Source organism: Littorina saxatilis, linkage group LG14 (genome assembly GCF_037325665.1).
Source record: "Littorina saxatilis isolate snail1 linkage group LG14, US_GU_Lsax_2.0, whole genome shotgun sequence".
Lineage (NCBI taxonomy): Eukaryota > Metazoa > Mollusca > Gastropoda > Littorinimorpha > Littorinidae > Littorina > Littorina saxatilis.
In genome coordinates this window covers 6535820-6556167 of record NC_090258.1, presented here as the reverse complement: position 1 = coordinate 6556167, position 20348 = coordinate 6535820, and the positions used below count along the sequence as shown (strand labels likewise).

Sequence of the window (20348 nt, the reverse complement as noted above, 5' to 3'; positions counted from 1 at the left end):
AAAAATATATAAGACATTATTGTGGTGGGCGTAGCAGAGAGAAAGATGAGACATTCTGGATAAGTGTAATTGTTGTGTTGTTGTTGTTATTGTTGTTGTAACATTTCCCGAAACTGATCAAACTGCTGCGGGCATTTCATTGTTCCTATTCGCATCAACACATTGCAGACTAGTAGTAGTACCCCTCCACCTTTAACTATTAATTATAGTTACATGTAGACTAGTTTATAATAGCATGAAAAAAATGAACACAATTCTTGTGCGGAAAAAAAGACTATCCCAAAACTTATTCAAAATGAGCATTACACTGTCTTGTTCTGGCAGAGAATGCACTGAATGGTACCGGTGAGCGATCGGAAATCCAGGTTTCATTTGCTCGTGACACTGACAGTCACCTCCCTTGGAGCGTTTGCAGATGACGATGTGTTGAAAGAAGCTCTCCGATACACACGTGAGGTTTGTTTATGGTTGAAGGACCCTCTAACATACTAATAAATCCGTCGTTAATCAATTACCTGCTATTCATATGCATCATTCTGTCAATCCCTCCATTTACTTGGCAAAAGGTGGGAAACTTGGATGTGAAAGGCTGCTTTCGGTTCACGTACCGACAAAATTCATAACTGACAACAAAGACTGATACGCATACATAGGGTGTAGCATCTAGACATTTTTACCTGGTAGGTATATGAAAATGTTAGCATCATTTGCCCAGAGGAATTTTTCAGAACGAGACAATAAAGCTTCTTTGCTTATCTTTACAGTGTGCCGTTCACGAGATTTGTTTGCATTAAGGAACGGGAAACATGTTCAGACTGTGGAAGGAAAAGTAGGGCATGTCGATTTGCACGTAAGCCACGCTAGCAGTGGCAGGAAAGCGTTCAAGATCAATACCATTTTGTTTAAACGAATGGCAGTTTTAGCAATATCTGCAAACAGGTTGGGCCAGCAGCAGAGTACTCCAAGGTTCAATCAGGGATTGTGTGAAAACTGACATTACAGACTGCAACAAAATCATATGAATGTTGAACTTGAAGTAACCTGTCACCATCAGCAAGTAATGGAGTTTCCAAACGGATGTTCAGGTCAGGACATAGGGAAAATCAAATGACAGTAATGACTGAGAAAGCAACTGCAGTCTAGCTAATTCTCATTGAAGACTGACAAATTGTGAATTTTAATTGGTTTCTCTCGATCTTCAACAGAAAAAAAAGGTCATTGAATGATTGATACTGATCAGTGATTGTCATTTTTACAGTTGTTGCACCGGTTTTGAAGGTAATGGAATCTTCAAGCAGCTTCTAAAGGCTTAATGCTTTTTGGGACACCTTCATTTGTGGCCATATCTGCGAAAACAGTCATTATGGTCAAAATGATGATAATACATGTAGTTGTACATTCCAAGACTGTTTTCCATATAATTACTTTTGACCTGTTTTATGGACTTGGAGAGGACAGCACGTTTTGCCCTGCAGTCCGGACTGACGATCTAACAGCGAACGACAAGAAGAAGAAGACCTGTTTTACAATGTGCTATTACTCATATTTCTTTGATCTTTTAGAAATTCAGCTTGACGAGGGAGTCAGTGAGCACATTACACTTTGTTTGCATTTTGGCCAACTTTGACCTCGCGTTTCTCCAATCAGAGGTTTTAGTGAACAATGCCCAAAGTTGCAAAATGTGCAACATTTAGCCGCAAGGGTATAATATCGTGCCAGGAACCCCCCCTTTTAAGGTCTTCAAACGACGGGCGCAGTGGCCTGGTGGTAAGACGTCGGCCTCCTAATCGGGAGGTCGTGAGTTCGAATCCCGGTCGCTGCCGCCTGGTGGGTTAAGAGTGGAGATTTTTCCGATCTCCCAGGTCAACTTATGTGCAGACCTGCTTGTGACTTAACCCCCTTCGTGTGTACACGCAAGCACAAGACCAAGTGCGCACGGAAAAGATCCTGTAATCCATGTCAGAGTTCGGTGGGTTATGGAAACACGAAAATACCCAGCATGCCTACTCAACGAAAGCGGAGTGAGCTGACTATGCTCTCAGAGTATAGTGTGGGGAACCCAAATGGGCAAACGAGCTCACACGTAACCAGAAAAATTCTGGAACGCTGAAGAAGAAGAAGAAGAAGAAGGTCTTCAAACATCTGAAAAATCAGGTCTTAAAAAGGAGGGGTCTTAAAATAGGGGGAAATTTGCAGAGGTTACAAACAGAAAGTCTGTGAAAACAAGGTCTTAAAAGGGAGGAAGTCTTAAATTGGGGGGGGGGGGGGGGGGCCTTAAAGGGAGGTTCCACTTTATAACATTCTTTGAGGGGGGTGTTTAGGATCATTCCTTTGCCTCTTTGTCAGTCTACTCGACCAACGTTTTCCTGTCATGGGAGGACACCGTTTTAGTTTCAGGGCACTTTCAGTTGAGTTGAAGCATCTTCTGCTTTGCTTTAATTAACATAAATGTAAATTTGTGCAGGTTTACCTGTGACTGCAGGTGTCACCATGTCTTCACCCACTGCCAATGGACAGACCAAAACCCAGGGCCGTGTAGATAGAAGGAAGGAATGGTGGAGCAAGAACAAAGAATTCAAAAGCAAACTCAGTAAGGCCAACAACAACAAATGTTGGTTTGGGGTAATGTGACACCCAAAAAATAGGGTCGGTAGGTAGGCTTTAAAAAAAATAATAAAAAAATTTAATAGTTGACCTCATGAGGCCTAAAAAAAAAATAGGTGTGGTTACGGTAACCCGACCTACCCTATTTTTAGGGGCCGATCCTATAACTTTTTATTACATTTGTCAACAAAAAAAACCAAAAAAATAACGAGTGCAAAAAACGCAATGAAAGTGAAAGCGCCAAAGTCGCACACTTATTTCCCTGTCAAGTAGGTTTAATTTGTACACATTAGAAAAAAAGTAAAACAAACAAAAAAGTGATTGCCTACCTTCCTACCCTATTTTTTTGGCTATGTTACCTTAACCACACCTATTTTTTTTTGTTGGCCTGATATATGAAAGTATCACAAACACCATTTTGTCTCAATTAAGGCTTTTAAGCTCTTGAATTGTATTGAACGTCGCTAAATGTGAAAGAAAAATGGGGTTTTTTGAGAAATGAAAAAAAGTTTTAGGGTCGGCGGGAAAAAATAGGGTCGGTCGGGTTACCCGAAACCAACATTTTTTGTGTGTGTGCCTAATAACAATTGATATATATATATATGCTTATTATATAATACATTTACGTTCATTTTTAAAGATCTGTCTGCATCAAGCCAGAATGAAAAAGAAGAGTTGTACAGAATTGAATTGAATTGAATTGAACTTTATCTAACAAGGATTAAGATTTAAGGCTACGCCTTTTCTTACAATCTGTCCATGGGACGCATAGACACACAATGATCACATTTTTAAAAAATAAAATAAAAATAACAAATAAAAATTAAAAAATTAAAAAAATTAACAACAAAAGGTCATAAAACTTAAACGCGTGAGGATAAAGATGACGATGATGATGGGTAATGTAAGGAATGAATTGTGTAAAGAAAGAGGCATGCAACGCAATCAATTCACATAACATCAGATTAGTTGTTGCAAGTATTGTACAATAATTTTGTTGAAGTGACAAAGTGGTAATTTCCAGCCACCTGCAATTCTAAAACAGTCACACATTTTGTATTTTCAACTTGGTCATTGTCACAGCCCCTGCCTACTTTTAACCTAATTTCTTGATTGACAGGTGCGGAACAGATATATCTGCTATATTTCAACAGATATATCTGCTATATATCTGCAAGTGTACATTTTAACATTTGTGTTACCTGTATGTCTTATTGGAGATTTTACACGTTTTTTTTACTGCAAGTATGAGTCATAAGGCATTCTTTCATCATCTGATTGCTTTTAGAACTAACCTTTGATGTTATTATGTCCTTTTTTTCTTTGAATCTAGCCACTATTGCCAGATAATTTTAGTAAGAAAGAAGAAGAAAGGTTGCACCATATTTAATGAATACCCAGCTGCAATATGCATACAGATGTTTTGCTAACATCGTTGTTCTTTTCAAACAGGAGACCGAAGTACCCTCGCCAAAAAGGAAAATGAGCAGCATCCGCAGATCTCTGTCCCAAAAGTCGAAACATCCAGCAGAGGCTTTCGCTCGGCTGTCGTCAGCAAACTGGCATCGGCAGTACCACCCAACAAGAGCAAGAAACCCGTGTTGAACGCCAAAAAACTCTCTCCTCAATCCAAACAGAAAACCTCAAAACTCAGCTCCAAACCTCAGGTGAAAACAGACAAAGTTAGCCACAAAAAGAAACCCAAAATTGTGTCAAAACCAGTGGTAGCGGTGAATTCAGCCAAAGCCAAAGTGGAAAAGGCAGTGAAGGAAGCGGTGAATCTAGAAATGTCTGAGATTTCCATGAATGCCAGAGGGGTGGAGGCTGCGGCCGTTGGTGCTCATATTCCACAGAGATACATCCTGTTCATCGGCAACCTGCCCTACACTATCGACAAGGGCCAGCTCATGTCCCATTTCAGGAAAACAGGTAGTGTGTGTGTGAGAGAGAAAGAGTGTGTGTGAGAGAGAGAAAGAGTACTTTGTGTGTGAGAGAGATAGAAAGGGAGAATGTGTGAGAGAGAGAAAGAGTGTGTTTGTGTGTGAGAGAGAGAAAGAGTGTGTGAGTGAGAGAGAAAGAGTGTGTGAGTGATAGAGAAAGAGTGTGTGTGAGAGAGAGAAAGAGTACTTTGTGTGAGAGAGATAGAAAGGGAGAATGTGTGAGAGAGAGAAAGAGTGTGTTTGTGTGTGAGAGAGAGAAAGAGTGTGTGAGTGAGAGAGAAAGAGTACTTTGTGTGTGAGAGAGATAGAAAGAGAGAATGTGTGAGAGAGAGAAAGAGTACTTTGTGTGTGAGAGAGATAGAAAGAGAGAATGTGTGAGAGAGAGAAAGAGTACTTTGTGTGTGAGAGAGATAGAAAGGGAGAATGTGTGAGAGAGAGAAAGAGTGTGTTTGACAAAAGGGTCTTTCCTGGCAAAATTGTATAGACATATATAAAAAATGTCCACCAAATACCCGTGTGACTTGGAATAATAGGCCGTGAAAAGTATATACTCGCCTAACACGCTTGAGATTTACTGGCCGATGTGAATGCGCGATATATTGTGTAAAAAATTCCATCTCACACGGCATATTGTAAACGCCATGAGCCTCCCTCTGGGAGGGTATGTGCGTAGAAATACTCACTAATAATAATAATAAAAAGTGTGGGAGAGAGAGAGAAAGGAAGTGTGTGTGAGAGGGAAAGAGTGTGTTTGTGTGTGAGAGGGAAAGAGTGTGTGTGAGAGAGAAAAAGAGGGAGAGATTATGAATGTCATTTTGAGTGCTTCTGTGTCTTTATTTTGAGAATACCATTTTGGGTGTCTGTGTGCATGATGAACAAAAAGGTATTTTGTTTTCAAAATGTCATTACCAAACCCGGATCTTATGTCAACATTTTTCTTTTGCTTCAGGTGGTGTGAAGAGCATTCGGATTCCCAAGGACAAAAGCGGGAAGGGGAAAGGATTCGCATACGTCGAGTTCAAAGATAGAATCAGTCACGGGGTAAGTGTGTACTTTTCTGAGCTTTGTTTAGACCTGTTCTGCATTCAGGAGGTGTCCTGGTAGCTCAGGTGGTAGTACTAGGGACTTGTGATCCTAGGGTCACGGGTTAAAATCCGGTCCAGGGCAAACACAGGTCAACTTTATTTGCAGACTCAGAGACGGTATCCATGTCCCACCCATGTGTCATCACATTATTAAAGACCTTGGTCATTCTGCAATAAGTGAAGGTGGCTGATTTACACCTAAACACGCAAACACCTGGGTAGCACGGCTCTTGTTGCTGCTAGCTTTCAACTGGGAGGAACAGGGTTCGTACAGGTCATGGAAAACCTGGAAAGTCATGGAATTTGATTTTTAATTTTCCAGGCCTGGAAAGTCATGGAATTTCAATTCAAGCCATGGAAAGTCATGGAATATAACAAAAATAAGAAAGAAAAAAAATTAACCTTGAGCACGCCAGCGGCGATTTTTGTCGCCCAGCCATTCCCCCCCTCCTTTGCCAGCCAGCGGCGATTTGCGTCGCCAGCACAAGGCTTGTTCGTATGACCAACTTCTCGTTCGTATTTGCATACGAGAATAACGGTATTTTTAACGGCACTTGAGCCAAAGCGAGTCTCACTTCCTTCCGTTATCTCGTCGTGTCGTCTGCGCTGCATTTGAGTTGGTTTCGTCGAAAGTTTTCTGCTTTTGTTTTTGCATCGATAAAGTTCTTTAGCGCTTCGACAAGCAAGATGGAGGATGATGAGTTTGAAACTTTCTTTCGAGTTGTTTCTTGACAACAAAAAGTATGCGGAATTGGAACGAATTACCGAGGAAGATCTTTGCAATGAACTGTGTATCGCGGTGAAAAAAATGACAGTTCGTCAAGTCACAGTGACGGTTACGAAACGGAATTTACGAAAGTGCAGATGGATACAAACAGTGGCTGGTCCAGTTTAGTGAAATGACAGGACCAGCAAACATTACCGATAATCTGACTGCGTAGCAAATGCTTGACTTGCTTGTTGAAGAGACACTGCGTAGAAACTGACTCAAATTCAGTGCAAAGCAAGCCAGTGTCAAAACTGGCAGTGGGGACCCTGGAGGAAGTGACCTAAATTTCTCAGTGATAGGATGATAAAGTAATGTAAATAAAGCCCCTATATTAACCTCATGTCAAAAACTCATAAAAAATATGTTATGATATTTAGATACATGTACCGCTGGGCGTATATTGACCATTCATCAACAGAAATAAAGAATCATGTCAATGTCCTTTCATTCAATTTCTAATTCATGTTGAAAGCAGTCATCAGTTCTGAAACAGTTGTGACAGCACCATCAGTGAACAGTTTCAAAGGAAGGCTGGACAATTTCTGGGCAGACAGACCAGAGAAATTCTCGCCAACGTGCTACCAATAACCGCCCTCGCATGCCACCAAAAAAGTGTTATTGGAGTACTATTCGACAGGATCGATGAACAGGCCTAAGGCCTTAAACATCGCAAGTTCAAGTTCAAGTTCAGTTCTGACTTTATAGAGGTTTTAGTGGAAAGTTACTGTTTGTCCAACGTAAAGATCATTATAAACTTTGTTGCAGGTTAGCTATTTACTAGTTTCTATTGCATTTTTACAAAGGATTCAATATCTTCTAGAAAAAATGATGAACAAGTAGATTTTGTTCTGATAGTGTATGCAAAATTTCACTGGAACACATAATAACAAATATTTGATGGTACTCTCTGAATTGACACTAGCTATATAGAACTGGAGTTTTTGTCTTCGTTTGCTGTTAATCTGTGTCAGTTTGTCAGCATACATTTTTTTCTTTCAGATCGCTCTACGCTTGCATCACACTACTTTGGGAGGCCGGAGGATTAACGTGGAATTCTCTACCAGCGAATCCAAAAAGAAAAGCCAGGAAAACAGCCAAGACAGCCAAGAAAGTTAATTTAAGAGACTGATTTCACTGGCAGAGCTATGGATGAAAGTTGGATGTGTGTTTAGTGAGGCTGCTGAGTTTTTGAATGGAAGTGTTTGTTGACAACTACTTTTTAGACTGTGAAGCGCGTGGTTTTTGACTCACATGCGAAGCAAAAGTGAGTATGTACTCACCCGAGTCGTCCGTCCGTCCCGGCGTCCGTCCGGAAAACTTTAACGTTGGATATTTCTTGGACACTATTAAGTCTATCAACACCTGATGTGGCCTGATGGTGTATGGTTACAAGATCTCAAAAAACATGTGCGGCAACTTGACCTCACTTCAAGTTCAAGGTCACAGGGGCCGTAATTGTTGTCTTAAAAACGACCATTTTTCACATTTTCGCATTTTTTTCTAAAGTTATCGAGAATGGCAACCTTAGCTATGTATGCTATACAGGGCAATGTAAGCCCTATCTTTGGACACCAGTTTGGTTTACCTTGCTTCAAGGTCAAGGTCGCAAGGGTCCTTTAAAGTTGGATTGTATACATATTTTGAAGTGACCTTGACCCTGAACTATGGAAGATAACTGTTTCAAACTTAAAAATTATGTGGGGCACATGTTATGCTTTCATCATGAGACACATTTGGTCACATATGATCAAGGTCAAGGTCACTTTGACCCTTATGAAATGTGACCAAAATAAGGTAGTGAACCACTAAAAGTGACCATATCTCATGGTAGAAAGAGCCAATAAGCACCATTGTACTTCCTATGTCTTGAATTAACAGCTTTGTGTTGCATGACCTTTGATGACCTTGACCTTGGGTCACATGTATTTTGGTAGGAAAAATGTGTAAAGCAGTTCTTAGTGTATGATGTCATTGCTAGGTTTAGTTATTTGACCTTGACCCTGAAGGTCAAGGTCATGTAAACGTCAAGGTCAAGCATGTGAGTCGTATGGGCTTTGCCCTTCTTGTTGTTTTTTAAGCCACTACATTTAAGCCAGAATGTTGTGCATGTATGTGAGTGAGTTTCAGTTGAGTGATTTTGGCACGGGTAAATGAGCTCACATGGACAGTCTCATTAGAGGTTTTATATTCTCTCTTAAGTCTAAAACTAACAAGTGTCATGTCCCAGTAAGATCATATATTGTACTACGTTGCAAGCCCCTGGAGCAATTTTTTTATTAGTGCTTTTGTGAACAAGAAACAATTAACAAGTGGCTCTATCCCATCTCCCCCCCTTTCCCCGTCGCGATATAACCTTGAACGGTTGAAAACGACGTTAAACACCAAATAAAGAAAGAAAGAAAGTTAACATAGGATAAGAGCATTATTTCACTTTGACACACACGGAAAATCTGCAGCCGATCTGCTTTTTGTGCAGTGTTTTTTTTAATTTTTTTAGATATTTTTTTTAGATGAATTACTTTAGCTGATTGATAATAATTGTATTTGTGTCACATACAAATCCATTTAACCAAAAAACTCCCCACTCTGCGTTGGAATCGGCTAGCTTGGCAGTTGGTTTTTTGTTTGTGTGTAAGTTGGAGGATGCTCTAATCCCGCTTAAAAACCTGAACAAATCTGTGGTTGTGAACCATGATAGCTGACACCAGAAGGAAGTTACTTTTGAAGTAATTGTTAATTCTGGAACTTGAATGCGTGTGTGTACATTGAGTTGCTTTCATTTTACTGAAATGGCTGTTTAAATCAGATATTGACAAAGTACATGTACTTAGATCATCTATGTTTTATTTCCTATGGAAATCTGACTGCTTATTTGGTATACAACATGACAGCACATCTAACAAACCCCATTTGAATCATTTTATGAGAACAAACTATTGATAATTTCTTTACGACCAAAATATTACTGGTACATCTTATGGAACAGAAAATGTGAGTTTTTAATCTAAAATGCAAATTAAATTACATATTCTTACTCCGAATCACATGATTAGCATTGACTTACTTGGAGATGCTAGGTCCTGATAAAAGCTTACCCGTCTAAGTCTAAGGGAAGCAACCTCAACTAAAAAAGTGACAGCACCATGGTACTTGCCACCTACGGTTGCCTCCCATTAGTAGGTGAACTACGTCACTATTGGTGCCTGGTCACATGATACACAGATCAATCGACATTTATCACTTGAGAGAGACGGTCGTGTTGGCTTTTGCTCTGGCTGTTTTCGTTGTCTGCTGACACCCACAGGCCTCGGCTCCCGTCGTTCTTGCTGGCTTTGCAGCTGGTGAGATCATTCCTTTTAGTCCTTGACTTGTTTGTTTCTGTTCTGCTGTTAATTTCGCTAGTCCGTTGGACTTTGAAGTTCTCAGTAGTTGTTGGCTTCCTTACCGGTCGCCATTTGTCTGTCTAACACGTGCCTTTGCTATTCTGTTGTTTTCGTCCGTACGGACGCTTAACGCTATTTCTAGCTTGTTTTTTAGCTTCCTTTCGGTTGCTACTTTGCATGTGTTAGTTGCTTGTGCTTGCTTACTTCTGAATTTTGTGTCCGTTCGGACTTTGCTATTTTCAGTTGTTTGTTTACATTTTTCGCTCGGTCTTAACATGGCCGACAGCGACAAAAAGAAAGGGGGGAAGGCTGAGGGCAAGGGCAAGGGCCCTGGTAAGCCCAAATCCTCTACTCCCGTGTCTTCTAGCAAGAATCCTCTTATCACTGTGTCGGACCCTCAGGGTAAAGTTTCGTTTTCGGTACCGTTCTCGGCGCCAGACGATTTGCCGTCCGGCTCTCAACCGCGTGCGTCTGCCCATAAGGCCGCCGTTTCTACTTCGGTTGCGGCACCAGAGCAGAGGCTCTGGTGTCTACTTTGATTTCCTCTTTGCTTCCAGAGATTGGAAGCTTGGTACGTGAGGAGATGTCACGGCCAGACGCTGTGGCCAGCACTGTCCCCCGGCCGGGGGTTAGCGACATTCTTTCCTTGGCCTCTTTGTTGAGGCTGGATCCCGCAGTGTCCTTGCCTGCCCTTGACCAGACTGCCGGCCACTGCGACCTTGGTGGACTGTCCCAGCCGGGACCCTCGTCTTCTCGTCTTGACCTGCACTCGTTGCCTACTACTTGTGGTAGTGTGACAGTGCATGTCCCTCCGGGGACAAGGTCACAGCAAGGTTGGTACTCGCAGCAGCCGTTTACGGCAGTTTATCGGAAGCAGAGGCTCACCGGCTAGTGCACAGGCTACTGTCACGTCCGGCTCGAGCTTCGCCCTATTCCAGCAGTCGTCCGCGACAGTTGGGCTCCCGGCTCCGGCCGGGAGTAGTGATTCCTCGGTTAGTGCACAGACTACTGTCACGTCCGGGTTGAACCACGCCTTACCACAGCAGCCGTTTCCGGCAGCTGTCCTCTCCGGAGGTAGAGGTCATTCCTCAAGTGCACAGGCTACTGTCACTTCCGGTTTGTCCCAAGGTCATTCAGGACATTCCTCAGGTGCACAGGCTACTGTCACCCTCGGTTTGACTGAAGGTCATTCAGGTCATTCCTCGAGTGCTCAGGCTACTGTCACTTCTGGTTTGACTGAAGGTCACCCCTACGGGGTTCTGGGCTTCAGCCCTCATTCTGTGCAGCAACAAGGCTGGCATTGCGCTGCTGTTTCAGAAGAACCTCTCCGGAGGTAGAGGTCATTCCTCAAGTGCACAGGCTACTGTCACTTCCGGTTTGACCCAAGGTCATTCAGGTCATTCCTCAGGTGCACAGGCTACTGTCACTCCCGGTTTGACTCAAGGTCATTCAGGTCATTCCTCAGGTGCACAGGCTACTGTCACTCCCGGTTTGACTCAAGGTCATTCAGGTCATTCCTCGAGTGCTCAGGCTACTGTCACTGCCGGTTTGACTGAAGGTCACCCCTACGGGGTTCTGGGCTTCAGCCCTCATTCTGTGCAGCGACAAGGCTGGCATAGCGCTGCTGTTTCTGCTGCATTTCCGGCTCCGCCCGGATTGGCCAGTTCACCTCCTGTGACCTTGGGACACACGGGCTTCCTGCCTCAGGTGAGCCTTCAGCTGCCACACACTTCGGTGGTTGGGTCTGCTGATGCCGCACGACCTTCAGCTCCGGTCTTTGACTTTGCTCGGCTTCCTCTTGGTCAGGATACGAGTTTGGTTGACCTTCAGCAGGACGGAATTCAGTATCTGGCCCCCCGACACAGCGTCCTTTCATGGATTCTGATGGCTTTGCGCCACCTCCTTTGTTCGTTGCTTTGGACTCCAGGTCCGTCGACTACGAGCAGACGCTCTCGGGGGCTCCGGCCATTTTCAAGGTTGCCCTTGAGGCTGCCGCGGAGGTCACGTCCCGCTATTTTACGGAAGGAGCTACAGCGTCGGCGATGCCCTCTGAGGTCGCGCCTTCCGCGATGGCTGGCTTCTGGTTGGCTGAAGGTCATACAGGTCATTTCTTGAGTGCACAGGCTACTGTCACTTCTGGTTTGACTGAAGGTCATACAGGTCATTCCTCGAGTGCACAGGCTACTGTCACTTTTGGTTTGACTCAAGGTCATATCTACGGGGTTCACTGGTTAGTGCGCAGGCTACTGTCACTTCTGGTTTGAGCCTTGCCCTACTTCAGCAGTCGTCCGCGACAGCGCGGCTTCCGGCTCCGGCTGGAAGCGTAGGTTCACTGGTTAGTGCACAGACTACTGTCACGTTCGGTTTGAGCCTTGTCTTACGGCGGCAGTCGTACGCAGCAGCTGCGCTTCTGGCTCCGGCCGGAAGTGTGGGCTCACCAGTTAATGGACCTGTTATGGTCCCATCCGGTTTGAGCCTAGAATTTTGTCAGCAGTCGCCCGCGACAGTTGCGCTTCCAGCGTTTGTCGGAAGTATAGGTCCTTCGGCAGCGAACATGTCGCTGTCCCTGCCGTTTCGGACCTAGGGTTTACCTGTTGGTTACCGGGCTTCAGCCGTCAGTTTGTGCAGCACCAGCTCTGGCATGGTGCCGCTGTGTCCGCTGCGCTCCCGGCTTCTCCCGGCGTTTCCGGTTTCATTTCCGTCACTTCCTCTTGGTCGTCGGCGATGTGGGACACGGTTTTGCTCTTTGGGCTTGCAGGCTCCCTGCCTCGGGCGGATTAGCAGCTACCACACACTTTGGTAGTGGGTTCTGCCGTTCTCCTCACTTCCTGTGCCTTTGGTCTTCGACGCCTCTCATCCTCCTCTTAGTCAGGGGTGAGGTTTGGCCGTTGACTTGCAGGAAAGGGGCTTCAGGCTCCGGCCTTCCCCGCTCTGCGTCCGTCTTGGGCTCTTATGGCTTTTAGCCAGCCCCTTCGCTTACCACGTCGGACTCTCGTTCGGTTGATGGTTAGCAGACGCTCTCGGGGTGGGTTTGGTTTGCCTCTCCGACGCAGGGGATGCTTTCTCCACCTTTGCTAGGGCGAATTTAGAACAGAGGAGGCCTTCCTCTCTGCACAATGCCCATGCGGTCATGTACAGACGGGACTTGTTCCTCGCCCATTCCTAGTCTATGAGGGATCAATGAGAGACACCCTTAGTTCTTCACCCTTGGTGGATGGGTCTCTCTTCGGCCTCCTGGCCTCTAAGGCCTCCAAGGCCTCCTGGCCTCTAAGGCCTCTTAGGCCTCCTGGCCTCTAAGGCCTCCTGGCCTTCCTGGCCTCCTGGCCTCCAAGGCCTCCCTGGCCTCCTGGCCTCCAAGGCCTCCCTGGCCTCTTAGGCCTCCCTGGCCTCCAAGGAGATAAAGACTTGTAGGGACCTTTACACTCAGTAAAGAGCAGGACGCAGGGGACGCTTTATCCACCTTTGCTAGGGCGAATTTAGAACAGAGGAGGTGTCCTCTCTGCACATTGTCCTTTCGGTCATGTACAGACGGGATCTGTTTCTCTCCCATGCCTAGCTTTATGCGGTATCAACGAGAAACTCCCTTAGTTCTTCACCCTTGGTGGATGGGTCTCTCTTAGGCCTCCTGGCTTGGGAGGTCAGGAGGTAGGAGATAGAGACTCGTAGGGACCTTCAGGTCTCTTCCTTTGCTCTTCAAGGTTTGAAGCAGCAAAACAGGCTCTGCTTAAGCAGACTCAGCCTTTCAGGCTAAGTCCTCAGCTCAGGCTTTAACCGGAGAGGTTGTTCTTTCTCAGGCGTTGTAGTCTGTATTGGAACAACAGCTGGCCTTAGGGCATCCGGGTTTTTTAGCCTATGCTGGCGCAACAGCCATTCCTCCCGTTGGCGGTGGTGGCTGTTGTTTGTTTTTATGGACTCGGCCCTAGTGGGTCTTTCGCCGAGTTGGACTCTGTCTTTCTTTGGCGATCGGACTTGATTGAGTGTTTCGTCCAAGCTTAAGGTTTACTTGAGTTGGCCTCGGAAGTTGCATTCAGATTTTCCTGAGTTTGCATTGGTTTTGGCAATGCATGGTGAGGAGCCTTTCTTGTGGCCTATCACTTTCTCAGCTTTATTGGCTAACCCTCTCCTTTCGGCAGAGGTCTAGTTAATGCTCCGGTTTTCCGGGTGCGGGCCTTTAGTCCAGCATCTTTTATGGCCGGTCTACGGGCTTTACGGCTCTCAGTCTTAGCCCGGGTAATAGTCTCTTGACTGGCACGGGCGACTACGGTCTCCGTGTACCTAGATTTTGTGTCTCCCTCTTCTCCCTCATCCTGGCATGAGGCGAGTCGGGGCGACTTCCGGTGGTTTGGGTTGCCTGTTACGGCTTCCTTCTACCACTTGCAACTATTACGGACGCTGGTTGGCTTTACGGTTTTCCGTTTTTCTTCCCAGCTTGTTTTCTGGTTTAGGTTTTTGAGTTTCATTCAATTACCTACAAGCAGACTGCTCTGCGAACACTGACGTTTTGTCATTTCGTTTAGGGTCGCCGGTCACATCAAGCTTTGGCTACGGCGGCTTTCGCTTTTCGGTGCTTACGCACTATCTTAGGTCGCTGCTTCCTCTTTTTACCTCTCTCTCTGCTTTCGCAGGGACCGGTAGAGGACGACCGGTGACCGTTTCCTTTTGAGTTTTTCTCATTGAGTCGGACTCTTACTCATGGAGCATTTCCAGGCTGTTAGCATTTCCTTCCAATAGAAAGGGGGGGGGGGGGGGTCAGCTTGTCTTTCCCTCTACTCGGATCGGGCTTATTCAAGGCTTGGGTCCTTTCCGGACTGTTTTTTACGGTTCAGGAGATTGGAAGAAGTGCTGGGCACAGCTTACGGCTCTCTGAGTTTGTCTTTCGCATTTTTTGCCTGAGAGACATTGCGGCTGTCAATCAGGATGGTTCTCGGTCCTCTTTCTGTCACTTGGCAGTGGGCCAGTTCCTGGCAGGGGTGTTAGAGTGAGGCAGATGTTTTCTGTCTCACCGGGGCCTTTCCTGACTTTTGGCAGTGGGCCAGTCTATGGCAAGGGGTTTTCTTTCCCTCCGCCTTGGCGTAGCTATCTGCTATCTTTCCCCTAGGCCTAGGCGCGGCCCGAGCTCATTTTCCAGGGCCTGGGCCTCCTCCTGGCCGTTTTACGGTCTAGGAGGTTGGATGACGCCCTGCGCACAGCTTACTGGCGCTCGGCTTTTGTCTTTATCAGTTTTCGTAGGGAGACTTTGCTGCCTCCTGTCAGGATGGACCTCGGTCCATTACTGCCTTGGGGGTAGCTGAAGGATGTCTCTCCAGAACTTAAGAGTGAGTTTGAACTTTTTTGATCTTACCCACCACCTTGTTGGAGTTATCTGCTAATCATGTGATTCGGAGTAAGAATATGTAATTTAATGGAAAATTTTTAATTAAATTTTCATTTGATTAATATACTTACCCGAATCACATGGGTAATTCCCTCCCGCCTGACCCGCTTTATAGTTTCTTAGTATTCTATAAGTCGATTGATCTGTGTATCATGTGACCAGGCGCCAGTGGTGACGTAGTTCACCTACTAATGGGAGGCAACCGTAGGTGGCAAGTACCATGGTGCTGTCACTTTTTTAGTTGAGGTTGCTTCCCTTAGACTTAGACGGGTAAGCTTTTATCAGGACCTAGCATCTCCAAGTAAGTCAATGCTAATCATGTGATTCGGGTAAGTATATTAATCAAATGAAAATTTAATTAAAAATGTTCCATTGCATGTACATGAACAAGATTTTCTGCAGGAGCTTATTTTGTCTTTTACTAGTTTGGACCACACCCAATCTTGGATTACTTTAGGAATTATGCATGCAGGCTGAGCAGCTCAAGCCACTGTCCATGACACATTTAAATTAGCTGAGTATTGACTACTTGCAGGACCCCGTGACCCAGCATAATTAACAGACCCAAGGTGAAGGCCATACGTTTTGTTGTTGAACTATCCGCTAGAAAACATGTAGAGACTTTTCTACAACATGTATACAAGTAATCGGCACACAGAAGCCCTGTACGCCGTAACTTAGCTGCAGTCACTAACTTCGCGCAAGTAAATCCTCAGTGAAACGTTCTAACACACATGTATTCTCACATACTAAACTGCTTGGGAAACATATTTTACCCTTTCCTATTTTTCTTGCTGCAGAAACAGCGACAAATTTAACAAATCTAAAAGCGATGACCCCCCTTTGTTTAAAAAACATGACACATTGATACATTTTTATGCGACTGTGGACCCCCCGCGGGTTAGGGGGAAGAATGTACCCGATGCTCCCCAGCATGTCGTAAGAGGCGACTAACGGATTCTGTTTCTCCTTTTACCCTTGTTAAGTGTTTCTTGTATAGAATATAGTCAATTTTTGTAAAGATTTTTAGTCAAGCAGTATGTAAGAAATGTTAAGTCCTTTGTACTGGAAACTTGCATTCTCCCAGTGAGGTAATACATTGTACTACGTTGCAAGCCCCTGGAGCAAATTTTTGATTAGTGCTTTTGTGAACAAGAAACAATTGACAACTGGCTCTATCCCATCTCCCCCCTTTCCCCGTCACGATATAACCTTCGTGGTTGAAAACGACGTTAAACACCAAATAAATAAAGAAAGAAAGTAGTTTTGGTCAACCCATGGGACGAAAAATCAGTATGGGATTGTTACACAATGCAGACTGGTCTGTGTATCGCATACTTCCAGCATGTCGAACTCATCACATTTGCTCTGTATGACACAATTGACATGCCTTTCCTGTTACATGAGTTGTTAAGTGTTTTATTTATTTATTTATTAAGGAGATTTCTATAGCGCATATATAACTAAAAGCTTTGAGACGGCATCATTTTCAGGCTCAAGTATGAGGCAGGGATTTCCCTTTGAATGCATAGATCTCTTTGGTAACTTGTACCTCAGTTTACTTTTGTTAATTGCCCTATTTGGGTGAGAAACGAAAAAATCCTAGTTGATTTCACTTGAGCTTTTGCCGAGGGTTATGTAAGTATGGGGACGACACCCAATCTACAAGGTATTTGTGAATAGCATGTGAAAATGGGATGTATGTTTTTGTGTTAGAGTTTTGTGTGCGCTCTGTGTATTATTAGCTGTTAATTTATTACTTTCATTTGATATGATATAAATCGCCTACTAAATCTCTTCATGCCTCTGTACATTATTTTGCTTCAATGAGTAGTTCACTTAGGTAAAGTAAGTGTGGGTTTTGTGGATTTCATTATGGTTTTTTTCCTTTGTCTGTGAGAGAAGTATTACGCTAGTTGTATTTGCTTACATATGAAAGTTCCAGCAATCCGGTTGACTCGTCTTACCATGTTATTTGTTCTGAGGTTGTAACATGATTTTTACAATAAGTGTCTACAGTCTCATGATGGTATGATGTCGTGTCAACACATGTGCTTGCAAGATAAACACCCTGTGTCTGAAAACACCTCCGCGTTGAGGGGTTTTGCAGCCAGCGCAATGAAGAGAAAGAGGGAAAATTTTCTCGGCTCGCGCGGCAGCAAGCAGGATGTCTCTAGACTATAAACGCCCTCAATGTGCAAATGTGTGAAGATCATGACTGTAGTTCACTAATGGGTGTTTTGTTTTCATTGTCTGTGCCTACATATCAAGAATGTGTATGAGATCACTCTCTTGGCTATAAGTGTGAGTAAGAATTATTTTGTGAGTGCAGCAACAATTGTTTCACATTGTAATCCTATCTTTTGTCAGTGATGTTTCATGTTTATACAGCAGATAAAAGATTGCTGGAGTCGACTTTCTGTCAGTTAATAGATTTGTGTTTGAATGAACTTCCTGGAATGATTGCGAACTTCGAAGTATGTGAAAGTATTCAGGAATATTTGGAACTTACTTTGTAAATTAAAAATAAAGTAGTCAGTACTTTAGAAACAAAGATAAAACATTTTGATTAAGTTACAGTGATCGACAAGAAGAAGAAGATTGAGTTCCAAACAGAAAAATCTGTAGACCTAGCTTTTCTTTGAATTGACCTGAAAAATACGGGCAATGTAGTTAATGAGATACAACACCGAATAAACAAACCAAAACGCAGCGCCTCTTCTTTACCCTCTCTTCGAAAGTGAAATCTCTGACAATAAAGCGAAACAAAGTTCCAAAGGTTTTCATAATTTTCATAAAGGCGTCACGTTCAAAATTCTGTCACTTTTTTTCCTTGTTTCCCTAGGAATCGACAGAGTTTTTGAGAACAGAGTTTGTCTTGGTGACTTCCGTCATATCAGCAATAGAAAAGTACTTGTTAGGTCATCGCTAGGCTGTGAATGTATTGGTAGCATATGACATTAAATCCAACACAGCAGAAAAGATATTTTCCTTGCGCTACTTTCACCAGTTTCTTTCTTCACTTCTGAATTTTTCTCCCCCTCCCCCTTTTTGACTCACATGCGAAGCAAAAGTGAGTCTATGTACTCACCCGAGTCGTCCGTCCGTCCGTCCGGAAAACTTTAACGTTGGATATTTCTTGGACACTATTCAGTCTATCAGTACCAAATTTGGCAAGATGGTGTATGATGACAAGGCCCCAAAAAACATACATAGCATCTTGACCTTGCCCTCCCGCCTTCTGTCTTATTCTCTGTATATGTTCCAAGGACAGGTTGGAAGATTAGGCTAAGCCTAAAACCTTTATCCTTTTGTAATAAAGTTCTGAGTGTCTTGAGTAGATATTGTTATCCTGTGATTAGATCAGGTCCCCCCGCGGGTAAGGGGGAAGAATTTACCGGATGCTCCCCAGCATGTCGTAAGAGGCGACTAACGGATTCTGTTTCTCCTTTTACCCTTGTTAAGTGTTTCTTGTATAGAATATAGTCAATGTTTGTGAAGATTTTAGTCAAGCAGTATGTAAGAAATGTTAAGTCCTTTAATGTACTGGAAACTTGCATTCTCCCAGTAAGGTAATATATTGTACTACGTTGCAAGCCTCTGGAGCAATTTTTTGATTAGTGCTTTTGTGAACAAGAAACAATTAACAAGTGGCTCTATCCCATCTCCCCCCCCCCCCCCCCCCTTTCCCCCCCCTTCCCCCCCCCCCCCCCCTTTCCCCGTCGCGATATAACCTTCGTGGTTGAAAACGACGTTAAACCAAATAAAGAAAGAATGAAAGATTAGAACAGGTCATCTTTTAGTTTTTTTCTGTTTTTCTTTTTCAAATTATGAGGTGCAAAATACATTTCAACACCATTCTCAGATACTGACTGTTTCCATGTGATGTAAGCTCAAGAAAGATTTGTTTATCTAGGGTTCTATATATATATATATAGACTAGATGATTACCCGCTTCGCCGGGAAGAAGTAGAGCCGAATACCAGGCAGCGCCTGGGACCCGGCAAACCGGGTGTACGCCGGCTTCGCCGGCGCACGAAGGAAAGTAGATAAACGCGCAAAACACTGGAGACCTTCCCGCAGTGGGGCACTGCGGTTATGAAATTAAAGGCCCCTCCTGTTTTTGGAACTGCAGGAGCTTTCTAGTTTGCTGTTAGGTAGATTTTTGGTTCCTCTTTCCTGTCATGCTCTCTTTTTCTTCATGAATTCTTTTCCTTTTTCTGCCTTCTTGCTCATTCACCTGTATTTTTTCCAAAAATCTCTTCTCTTGCCGCTTGTCTCGCGATTCATGTATAGTTTAATCTGTTAGTGTTCTGATGTAAGTCCAGCAGTAGATAGGTTAAGCCTATTTTAACACACTGGAAACTGGTAATCTTCCAGTAGGTATTAATTTAGTTTTACTAAAGCCTGCTGGGACACGAGTAATGGGTTAGTGCATTTGTAAACAGGAATCGCTTGACAAGTGGCCCCCTTCATCCCCTCCTTCCTCGTCCTGATATGGCTCTGCGTAGTCGGCTGGACGTTAAGCAACAAATAAACAAACAAATAAACTGGAGACCTTCTAAAAATAGTAACGTGCAGTGACCTTCTAAAAATAGTAAACGTAGTAACGGGAATATGGATTGACGCCACACGGAGGAAGGGAGATAATCGCGGCTGAAAACACTGGAGAAGATAAGAAAGAGTTACTGGTAGTGGATCCACACCAAAAAAAACGAAATCGGTTCAGCGCGCACAGCGCTGCGCGCTGAGAGCATGTGTTGAAATATCTCATCGATGAGGTTGTGTCCGGGGTGTAGCTGAATACGGTGTCCAAATTTGAAAAAGATCCACCGAGAACTTTGGCCGTGCATCGCGAACAGACAGACAGACAGACAGACAGACAGACAGACACTAGTCGTATATATATATAGAAGCATACGTATTGTCTAACCATAACTTTCTTTTGGGAAACGCCAGTACAAAACACCATTGGCATCGATCTTGCTACTAATGGTTTTTTGTTTGTTTGTTTGCTTAACGCCCAGGCGACCACGAAGGGCCATATCAGGGCGGTGCTGCTTTGACATTTAACGTGCGCCACACACAAGACAGAAGTCGCAGCACAGGCTTCATGTCTCACCCGGTCACATTATTCTGACACCGGACCAACCAGTCCTAGCACTAACCCCATAATGCCAGACGCCAGGCGGA

The 20348-nt window shown here is 44.1% G+C and overlaps 1 protein-coding gene across 2 annotated transcripts; it reads left to right on the top strand.

The window, feature by feature from the left end:
- Positions 1 to 323: 323 nt before the first annotated feature.
- Positions 324 to 8796, top strand: LOC138947007 (uncharacterized). Of its 2 annotated transcripts, none has more exons than XM_070318427.1 (5): positions 324 to 451; positions 2465 to 2590; positions 4057 to 4533; positions 5494 to 5585; positions 7398 to 8796. In XM_070318427.1, exons 1-5 carry the CDS (start codon positions 337 to 339, stop codon positions 7512 to 7514), a joined length of 927 nt encoding a protein of 308 aa, XP_070174528.1. In that variant the 5' UTR covers positions 324 to 336; the 3' UTR covers positions 7515 to 8796. The 2 variants fall into 2 exon arrangements, with proteins under 2 accessions (XP_070174528.1, XP_070174529.1); XM_070318428.1 differs by having other exon boundaries at positions 332 to 456.
- The last annotated feature ends 11552 nt before the right edge of the window (positions 8797 to 20348 follow it).